The sequence below is a fragment of the Bos indicus x Bos taurus genome, chromosome 11 (assembly GCF_003369695.1).
Source record: "Bos indicus x Bos taurus breed Angus x Brahman F1 hybrid chromosome 11, Bos_hybrid_MaternalHap_v2.0, whole genome shotgun sequence".
Taxonomy (NCBI): Eukaryota; Metazoa; Chordata; class Mammalia; order Artiodactyla; family Bovidae; genus Bos; species Bos indicus x Bos taurus.
This window is the reverse complement of record NC_040086.1, coordinates 93,207,909-93,218,670: the sequence shown is the minus strand read 5'-3', so window position 1 is coordinate 93,218,670 and position 10,762 is coordinate 93,207,909. Positions and strand designations below refer to the sequence as shown.

Genomic DNA, 10,762 nt, shown 5'->3' with positions numbered 1-10,762 from the left:
CATGGGCTGTAGCCCACCAGGCTCCTCTGTCCATGGAATTCTCCACACCAGAATACTGGGGTGGGTTGCCATTCTGTTCTCCAGGGGATCTTTCCAACCCAGGGATTGAATTCAGGTCTCCCATATTACAGGCGGATTCTTTACCAGCTGACCCATCAGAGAAACTCCCCAAAAGCTTTCAGCAAAGCTATTTGGTAGGAAAGGTGAGAGAGGCACAACGTTAGTTGTTGCAAACTTCCTGGTGTATTTGTTCTGGAGGTCCGGTCATGGTCAGGTATCGATGTTTCTGTAAATCTCCACCAGGTAAATATTCTCTGTTCTGACAAGAAAGGGCAAGGTCCCAAGGCACAGCTTTCACAATCTGAGGACCAAGTCCTGGCTAGAGAGGCAGATTTCAGTTGTCTGCTCCCTTAGGGCCAGGTCCCTAGACCCTGTCCAGTTCTCATCCCTAAGGCAGCCAGGCACCCAACCCAAATGCCCCTCAGGGTTCCCACCCCACCCCCAGGTTGGGGGTTCTAGGGGGTAGGATTGCCGTGCACAGACCAATAGCTGAACAACCATTAGTGGTCTGGTAACCGTTCCCTGGTAACGGGGAGGCAGGGGGGCGGGTAATGGCCCGCAGCAACCTCTGCTGAACCACGTTCTATTACAGTAGAAGGAAACAGCCTATGTTGGAGGAAAGAGCCAGGTTAAAGGTTTAGATAGATGCCTGCGTTTCCCAAGGAACTGAGAAGGGTAGGGCTGTAGGGAGGAAGCCATAGGTTGACAGGTGAGGTGGGATCCATATCCTGACGGGGCATTAATTAAGTAATCTCCAATACTGATTCCAATAGCACCCTCCTCTTTTCCCAACCCCCCTCTCCGCCACCTTTTATATGGCGGGTAAGCATAGGATCCGGTCCCTAATAATCCAGGAGGGTCTCCCGGGATCCCTGCGCCGGGTACTCCGACAGATGCGCTATACTACAACTTCACAACCCGTTTGCCATTCGGATGTTGAGAACTCACGGAGCAAACCGGATCGAGTGCCGAAAGTGGGACAGGAGAGATGGGATTCGAGGGAATTCCAGGGTCTGTCATCCCAGTCGCGGGGGCAGTGAGGAAGGAAGACTGTCTCAGAATGTCCTTCCGGGACGCCCAGAGGGCCCCAGTGAGGAACGAAGCTGGTTGACCCCGGATGTGTTTCCTCCCCAGGCTGACCCCCCCCCCCCGCCCCCCCACCTTCCGGCCGGAGCCGCCGCTACCGCGGAAAGCTTGACTCTGGTTTCTGAGTCGGTGAGTGAGTGCCCTGGAGTCTCGCGGGTGGGGAAGCCTGAGGCGGAAGCAGGGGAGCAGGAGGGCAGCAGTGAGGCGCGGCCGGGGAGTGGCTGAAATGTTGCTGCAGGCACTTGGCCGTCAGGACCTTGGCCCTGGCGGGCTTGGCTCGGGAAGACCTATGTCACGAACTAGAGGATCATCCAGGCCGGTGTGATCCGAATTCAGTTCAACAGATACTCCCGCAGCTGCCCCTGCTCTGTTCCGGCCACCATGCTCGCTGAAGGACCTCAAATGAACTAGGCTCCTTTTCATGATGTTCTAGAAAGTACTGACTCTGTCGGGAGACTGGAGGAGAAATCTTATTTGATTTGAGCCTTATGCCAGATCACTAGCTGGAATCGCGAATATAACTTTAGTACAAAGATGTAATTGGGTCTTCTTGTCTGAGCAGTGGTGAAAATCTAAATATCAAAGCAGCTTCAATGTAAGAGATTGAGGAAAGGTACAACCATAACGTTGGTGAAGGCCAAATAATGAAGGATCTTGTATTCGCTAAGAAGGTTAGACTGTCCTGGAGATGGAGGAGAATCGTGGAAGATTTAAAGCAGAAAAGAAAAATAGAAAAATTTTTAAAGTTCTAAAAGATGTTATTCTGATGGGTTTTAGGAGGGTAGTTTGTAATGTAGGAGACTGGCATCAAGGAGGCTGCAGTGGTCCAGGTATGCAGAAGGAAGGACCTGCTTACCTGGAGGTCCAGGTGATGAGGAGTTAGGAAGTTTGGTGATTATATTAAGGATTCTAATTTGGGAAACTGTTAAGTCCACTTAGTAGTGGCCCCTAACAATGTCCTTGTCCACAAGGCACATAGAGTTTAGTCAAAGAGAAAAACGTAAAAACTGTTGAGGACAATTCAATGTAATAAATGCTGTATGTAACATAACTAGTCTGCCATGAAAAATGTTTAATGTACAAATAAAAGTAGAACAATGAACAAAAAAAATGCTGTAACAAAAAATTTTTTTTAAATGTGCCACAAGATCATAGAGAAATGCTTTTTTTTTTTTTTTGGATTTTGAGGTGGTTACCTGCCACAAGCTCATAGAGAAATGCATTTTATTTTTTTTGGATTTTGAGGTGGTTACCCTAGGGGTTCAGTCTTAGCACACAGATTAGAATTTGAGTTATCTTCTACCTAATTTAGGTTTAGGATTTGGGGATGATTTATTTTTGCTATCACAATGTAGTAAAACAATTCCGATCCTTACATCCGTGTTTATGTTTTATTTTGCTTAGATTGTGACCATGGCTGCTGAGTCTGATGTTCTGCACTTCCAGTTTGAACAACAAGGAGATGTAGTCTTGCAGAAAATGAATCTCTTGAGGCAGCAGAATTTATTTTGTGATGTGTCAATTTATATTAATGACACTGAGTTCCAGGGGCACAAGGTGATTTTAGCTGCTTGCTCCACCTTTATGAGAGATCAGTTTTTACTCACTCAGTCAAAACATGTCAGAATCACCATCTTGCAGAGTGCAGAAGTTGGCAGAAAATTGTTGCTCTCTTGCTACACTGGAGCACTTGAAGTTAAAAGGAAAGAGCTTTTGAAATATTTGACTGCTGCCAGTTACCTTCAGATGGTTCACATTGTGGAAAAGTGCACAGAAGCTTTGTCAAAGTATTTGGAAATTGATCTTTCTATGAAAAATAACAATCAGCATGTTGACCTCTGTCAATCCTCTGATCGAGATGTTAAGAATGAAGATGAAAATTCAGATAAAGACTGTGAGATCATTGAAATTTCAGAAGATAGTCCTGTAAACATAGATTTCCATGTTAAAGAAGAGGAAAGCAACGTTTTACAGTCTACAGTAGAGAGCTTGACCACAGAGAGAGAGGAAATGAGATCGCCAGAGCTGTCTTCAGTAGACATGAGTTTTAAAGACAATGAAATTCGTATCCTCCATGTGGAATCTATCAGTACTGGGGGTGTAGAAAATGGAAAGTTTTCACAGCCTTGTACCTCTTCAAAAGCAAGCATGTATTTCTCAGAAACACAGCATTCACTGATCAATTCTACAGTTGAGAGCAGAGTGGCAGAAGTTCCTGGGAATCAAGATCAAGGCTTATTTTGTGAGAACACTGAAGGAAGTCATGGTCCAGTGAATGAGATTCAGAATCTAGAGGATGCTTTTTCCCTGAGGCACCAGTGCCCCCGGTGCCCTCGAGGGTTTCTTCATGTTGAGAACTATCTGCGCCACCTTAAGATGCATAAACTGTTCTTGTGCTTACAGTGTGGGAAAACATTTACACAAAAGAAAAATCTGAACAGGCACATTCGAGGGCACATGGGCATACGGCCCTTTCAGTGCACTGTGTGCTTGAAGACATTTACTGCAAAAAGCACACTTCAGGACCACTTGAATATACACAGTGGGGATCGGCCATACAAATGCCACTGTTGTGACATGGATTTCAAGCACAAATCTGCCCTCAAAAAGCATTTAACCTCTCTCCATGGCAGAAGCAGTGGTGAAAAACTACCCAGGCATGATCTGGAAAGGCAAAACCTACTGTAACTAGAATCACACCTTGTTATGTAAGCTGTATATCATTCTGTTGGGCAAGTCTTTCTATAGAAATGCAGCATTTGTAATATTGCATTTCCACCCCCATCTTTAGATCTTATTTTTGGTCTACCTACACATGTTATTCTTTCTGAACTTGTACTACCAGTTCCAAAGTGTGGGAGACATGATAAAGCTGATAGGATGCCATCTTGTCTCATGCATTATATATGAGTCTCAGTGGTTTATCTCAAGAAATAGTGTTCCTCTTAAATATTCTTGATTCTATTGACAGAGGATCCAGCAGTATTTCCAGATTCTGATTTCAGATCCCTAGATGATGGATATAGGTGTACAATCCAACCATACCATAATTTTAATAAATTAGGATACTGAGAAGAGGAAAAAAAATTTAAAGCATACTATTATTCATTAGTCATTTTAACAACAGGTAGGACTAGTTAATTTTTTATAATGAACTGTATTGGAAATTCTAAACTAAACACCATGATACCTGTTGTTTTAAACTGTAAAGGAACACCATTCAAATTCACTTGGAAGTAGCAGAATTTCCTTATACATAAAGGTAATATTCCTTACAATAGTGTATCTATGAGTTGTTAGTATATATATTTTAGAATGATTAATTAGGCCCAGGTTTCTTGATTTTATTTAATATGGTGACATTTAATAATTTAGTGGCCAGTAAAATTATATCAATGGCATGAAGCTCTAAGGTATTTGTTATGTTTTCTTTTTGAAATTTATTTTGTTAGTTAACATACAGTAAAATTGACTTGTTTTTGGTATACAGTTCTATGAATGTTTCTATATGTACAGAGTTATGCAGCCACCACTGCACTCAGGACGCAGAACATTCCATCACCCTCCAACACTTGTGTATGCTTCACCTTTGTAGTCACTCCTCCTCCTAGCACTAAACCCGAGTGCCAGTTCTCCATTTTTATAATTTTGCCTTTTCTGAAATACCATGGATGGAATCTTATAGTTCCCTTTTGAGATGCTGTTTTCACTCACTTTAATGCCTTTGATATTCATCCATGTTGCTGGATCAGTAGTTCATTCCATATTTTTTTATCTTGAATTGGCAGTATATATTAGTTTTCTTAATATCACTAGATGAACGGTTTAAATATGGGTAACTCCAATACTTTGGCCACCTGATGCGAAGAGCTGACTCATTGGAAAAGACCCTGTTGCTGGGAAAGATTGAGGGCAGGAGGAGAAGGGGACAACAGAGATGAGATGGTTGGCTGCCATTACTGACTCAATGGACATGAGTTTGGGCAAACTCCAGGAGTTGGTGATGGACAGGGAGGCCTGGTGTGCTGCGGTTCATGGGGTCGCAAAGAGTCGGACATGACTGAGCAACTGAACTGAACTGAAGCTATTAGTGTTCTTTTTTTTCTTCTTAATTTATTTAGGCTGCACCTGGTCTTATTTGAGGCACATGGGACCTTCTAGTTGTGGCATGTGGAGTGTTGGTTGTGGCATGCAGAATCCTCAGTTATAGTATGTATATTTATAGACCTTCTTGCCAAGATGTCCAGGTTAGCCTTTTTCTTCCTTGCCGGACTAGAGGCCGATAGTAGGACTTGACGCCTTCTTCTTGGGGGCTTTGGGCAGCAAGTCGTGGCTGCTGTTAACTATTGCTGGGGTTGCTCAGGGCCATCCTGCAAGCCTTTTGAGTTACACATGTCCTTGATGTCCTTGTGACCAGCAGAGCCCCTTTGTGCAGCTGGTTCAGCTAAAGAGACCATGGGGAGGAGGGAGCCAAGATTCCACACTTTATGGCCTTCCTGTCATCCTGTACCTCATGAAACTGTAAGCTTCATGAGGAAGGCTCATGGAAGGCTCTTCGTGTAGCCCTGGCAGCCGGCTTTTCTGGGGGCATCTCCACACTGCAGGCTTGTCTGCCATGAGGAACCTGGCATCTAGGACCCTGCACAAGTCAGGTCATGAAGGGAAAGCCCTCAGCCTCATCTGGTCCTGTTCAGCTCTCAAGGTTTCCAGGTTTAGTCTTAGCTGATCCCTATCATGCTGCCTTTCTTCTAACTGCTTTTTTCCACTTCTCCTAGGAGACTTCTATGCCAGAGCCGCCATTCTGTCTTTGAGATAAAGCTGAAGCCTTTTTTTAGATTCTGAAAAAAGCTTGTCAACAGTTCTGACAAACATTTATTATGTTCCTCATTCATTTTTTCTCTCTGCCTTGCCTTGGAGAGCACGGTCACCCTCTGACCAACTCTGCCTCCCCCTTGGGGAGCATCTCTGCTATCTGCAGGGTCTGCTGCAGCTTCTGCTCTGCCACTTCCAGGAGTTCCTGCAACTGGTGGTTTTCAGCCTCAATTTCACAAACACCTCGTTGCAGTTTTGTGCTCACTTCCTTAGATTTGATGAGGTCTTCTCTGGCTGTGTACAGATCTTCTTCCAGCTCTGTCACGTGAGTTGAGAGGATTGCCAGGCGCTCCCTCATCTGGCTCTTCCCTTTTGACTACTTGTCTGTCATTTCCTAGAGCTCCGTAAATATAGCGGGGTCGTCCTCAGGAGAACCATCAATAGATCTCCACAGAGATCAGGTTCCTGCAGGTCTCTGCCATCACACCCCTGTACAAGGCCCTGTAAGCAGAGTCCAGGCATTCCCGCTCCTGAGGGAATTCAATGGCCATGTCCTCAAAGGTCAACCGTTCCTGAGAAAAAGCCATTCCAGACTCCAGTTCTTTCCTTTTCTGTAGGCCACGTGAGTCTTTGGAAATTTATCTTGAAAGTTTGAAAGATGTTGTTTATTGCTTAGAATCAGCATACCCCTTCCTGTGCCATAACCACACATGGATGACCTCACCATGTGGAATAGACAGTCCTCTGCTGCCCACAGTCACAAGAGGGATTCAGCACAGCAAACTCCCTCACAGAGACCAACAAGTGAGGTTTCCGACACTTCCCTTCAGATCAGGCTCGCCCAGGAGTTCTCTGGTGGCCTAGTGAGTGGTTAGGATTCTGGGCTCTCACTGTCATGGCCTAGGTTCAATTCCTGGTGAGGAAACAGGTCCCACCAGCCAAGAAACTTTCCACTATATAAGAAGAGGAGAATAAGGCACTCAGGCCTGGAATAAATCATAGCAGTAATGGCAACATCTGATTTACTTGAGGCGGAGGACCAGGTGCTGGGATTTGAGGTCCCTGGAGGGTTCCACATCAGCCTGAAGTATAGCAGGGTACCATGCAGCACAAATTTACATTAGAAGCCCTGCTTAAGAGTTTCATTTCATATTTTCAGAAATGTACCAAAAGCAAAACCAGGATGTGTGGTTATTTTACCGAGAGTAATATTAAGGTGGTGTTAACGAGCCATGGCTTTCTAATATCCCTGTCTGCATGTAATACAAAATGTTTTGTTGTTATAACAAGATTTAAACATACTGCAGGGCAAATCATATCTTCTAAAACACAGGAACTACTTTTAGTAAAGAAGCCTGACTGGATATATCTTATTTCAAGATGTTCTGTTCCTCCTCCACTCACCTCAGCTTTATTTAGAATTTCTGTTACGTTTAGTTTCTGTAGGGCTTCCCTGGTGGCTCAGATGGTAAAGCGTCTGCCTACAACGCGGGAGACCCGGGTTCGATCCCTGGGTCGGGAAGATCCTCTGGAGAAGGCAATGGCACCCCACTCCAGTACTCTTGCCTGGAAGATCCCATGGACGGAGGAGCCTGGTAGGCTATAGTCTATGGGGTCGCAAAGAGTCGGATACGACTGAGCGACTTCACTCACTTTAGTTTCTGTGGAAGCCCTTTCACATTTTAAAATGTAATATACTTTGTACCATTTAATGTATTTTGTGATGAATCACATGTTGATTGTATAAGTGTTAAATACCCTTTTTGTGATGCTTTGTGAAAAATAAATTCTTTATAGATTTTTAACTCTGGGAGAGATTTTAAATAATCCAGCTCTCATACTGGGTAAGAAAAACAACTTCATAACACCCAGGTCACTAGTTAGTGACATTGGGTAGGTCACCTCTCCTTGAGCTTTTCATAAGTTTATATGTAAAATGACAACTTCAATTTTGACAAAGTAAGATCATTTCAAGGTCTATAATTCTTTGATTTTATATGTAAATCTTCCTGAATTTCTAAGGACAGAGAAGAGGGAAAAGCCAGGGAGGATAGTTTTGTGTCTTTATGAATGTTGCTCCTTGAGTACTCCATTGGAGGCAGAATTTTTCTGAATTAAACTTTTTCTTCCACTCGAGAATTTGATAGCACAACGTTCAGTTTTCTTTCCCATTTGACCTATGATTGGACATTTTTAGGCATAAGGACATTTTCCTTTCAGAAATACTTTATGATTAAAGTACTCTTATTTTTGCTTCCTAGAATGAAGTTTTGTGGGGGAGGGATGGAGATGGGAGGGAGAGTAAAAGAATAGAAATAAACTTTTTCTTTTTTGGGAGTTGGTATCTATCTTTGATGATTGAAAAAAATTATGGTTGTACTATGTTTTTCCTTTATGTGTGCCTTGTAAAATTCTTGTGAAATTTTTTGTAAGCTCTTTGAGACTTGCTTGTGGGGCAGGGCTGTTTTGTGAAAGTGCTGGTTGTTATTTATTATTATTTATTCCTGTTCACTAGCACAGAGTGATCTCAGGTCATTCCTGGGGGAGTATATGTTTGCATGATGTATCTAAACAATTTCAGGAAAATGAAATCGTTTTTTAAAATGCAAAGTAATGTATGGCAAAGTAAAATGTTGAATTTATTCATTGAAAACGTTCACTTTTAGTTCTTTGTGGTTTCTGGTATGATGGGAAAAGTATGCAGTATGTTTTGGTTCCGCTTCTTCATTTACTGGATTTATGTATAAAAGATCTTGGAGAGACAATTGTTAGTTTGGTGTAAAAGAAAATCCGTGCCCTTTTCCCCTGGATGTAACTATTCTATATGTTTACAGAAGAAATAATAAACTGGAAATGGGAATGGGGAGCTTTGTCTTTTGTCTCATCTGTGAATTTTAAAGAAGGAAACTGTTTTTCATGGGTATTCATTTAGTCATTCAACAAATACTTAGTCTTTACAACGTATACCTGTATTAGAAGTTAGGTATACAGACAAAATCCCTACTCTCATGAAACTTATATTGTACTGGAGGTTCAGTTCAGTCGCTCAGTCGTGTCCACCTCTTTGCGACCCCATGAACCACAGCATGCCAGGTCTCCCTGTCCATCACCAACTCCCGGAGTCTACCCAAACCCATGTCCATTGATTTGGTGATGCCATCCAACCATCTCATCCTCTATCGTCCCCTTCTCTTCCTGCCCTCAATCGTTCCCAGCATCAGGGTCTTTTGCAATGAGTCAGCTCTTCGCATCAGGTGGCCAAAGTATTGGAGTTTCAGAGGTAGACAGACACTAAACAAATAATTAAAACCAATATAGTATGTCAGAGTTTAAAAATGGAGAAAATAGAGCAGGTGTAGGTGGTGCTAGGGAAGGAGAATTGAAATTGAAATTTTGATTGTGATCAGGTCACCTGTGAAAAATCTCACCACATTATCACATACCACTGACCAGTGGCATTAAAAAAAAAAAAATATATATATATATATATATATATATACATATATATCTGGTTGAATGGAAAACAGTGAGCCAAGTGAATCATCGTTGGGAACCTTTCTCTTGGTTTGGCATATATTTCATAAAGAGAAGAGAATGAAAGGGATAAAAATGCATGTAAGAAAATCTTTGTTGTGGCCAAAAAAAGAAAAGGAAAGATATAAACATCTGAATGCAGAGTTACAAAGAATAGCAAGAAGAGATAAGAAAGCCTTCTTCAGTGATCAATGCAAAGAAATAGAGGAAAACAACAGAATGGGAAAGACTAGAGATCTCGTCAAGAAAATCAGAGATACCAAAGGAACATTTCATGCAAAGATGGGCTCGATAAAGGACAGAAATGGTATGGACCTAATAGAAGCAGAAGATATTAAGAAGAGATGGCAAGAATACACAGAAGAACTGTATAAAAAAGATCTTCACGACCCAGATAATCACGATGGTGTGATCACTGACCTAGAGCCAGACATCCTGGAATGTAAAGTCAAGTGGGCCTTGGAAAGCATCACTACGAACAAAGCTAGTGGAGGTGATGGAATTCCAGTTGAGCTATTCCAAATCCTGAAAGATGATGCTGTGAAAGTGCTGCACTCAATATGCCAGCAAATTTGGAAAACTCAGCAGTGGCCACAGGACTGGAAAAGGTCAGTTTTCATTCCAATCCCAAAGAAGGGCAATGCCAAAGAATGCTCAAACTACCACACAATTGCACTCATCTCGCACGCTAGTAAAGTAATGCTCAAAATTCTCCAAGCCACGCTTCAGCAGTAAGTGAACCGTGAACTTCCTGATGTTCAAGCTGGTTTTAGAAAAGGCAGAAGAACCAGAGATCAAATTGCCAACATCTGCTGGATCATGGAAAAAGCAAGAGAGTCCCAGAAAAACATCTATTTCTGCTTTATTGACTATGCCAAAGCCTTTGTGTGGATCACAATAAACTGTGGAAAATTCTGAAAGAGATGGGAATACCAGACCACCTGATCTGCCTCTTGAGAAATTTGTATGCAGGTCAGGAAGCAACAGTTAGAACTGGACATGGAACAACAGACTTGTTCCAAATAGGAAAAGGAGTACATCAAGGCTGTATATTGTCACCCTGTTTATTTAACTTCTATGCAGAGTACATCATGAGTAACGCTGGACTGGAAGAAACACAAGCTGGAATCAAGATTGCCGGGAGAAATATCAATAACCTCAGATATGCAGATGACACCACCCTTATGGCAGAAAGTGAAGAAGAACTCAAAAGCCTCTTGATGAAAGTGAAAGTGGAGAGTGAAAAAGTTGGCTTAAAGCTCAACATTCA

At 42.5% G+C, this 10,762-nt stretch overlaps 1 protein-coding gene across 1 annotated transcript; it reads left to right on the top strand.

Moving 5' to 3' along the window:
* Window positions 1-1,213: 1,213 nt before the first annotated feature.
* On the top strand, window positions 1,214-4,631 carry ZBTB6 (zinc finger and BTB domain containing 6). Its single transcript, XM_027556205.1, has 2 exons — window positions 1,214-1,275; window positions 2,551-4,631. The coding sequence occupies exon 2, from the start codon at window positions 2,560-2,562 to the stop codon at window positions 3,832-3,834; it is 1,275 nt and encodes a 424-aa protein (XP_027412006.1). The 5' UTR covers window positions 1,214-1,275; window positions 2,551-2,559; the 3' UTR covers window positions 3,835-4,631.
* The last annotated feature ends 6,131 nt before the right edge of the window (window positions 4,632-10,762 follow it).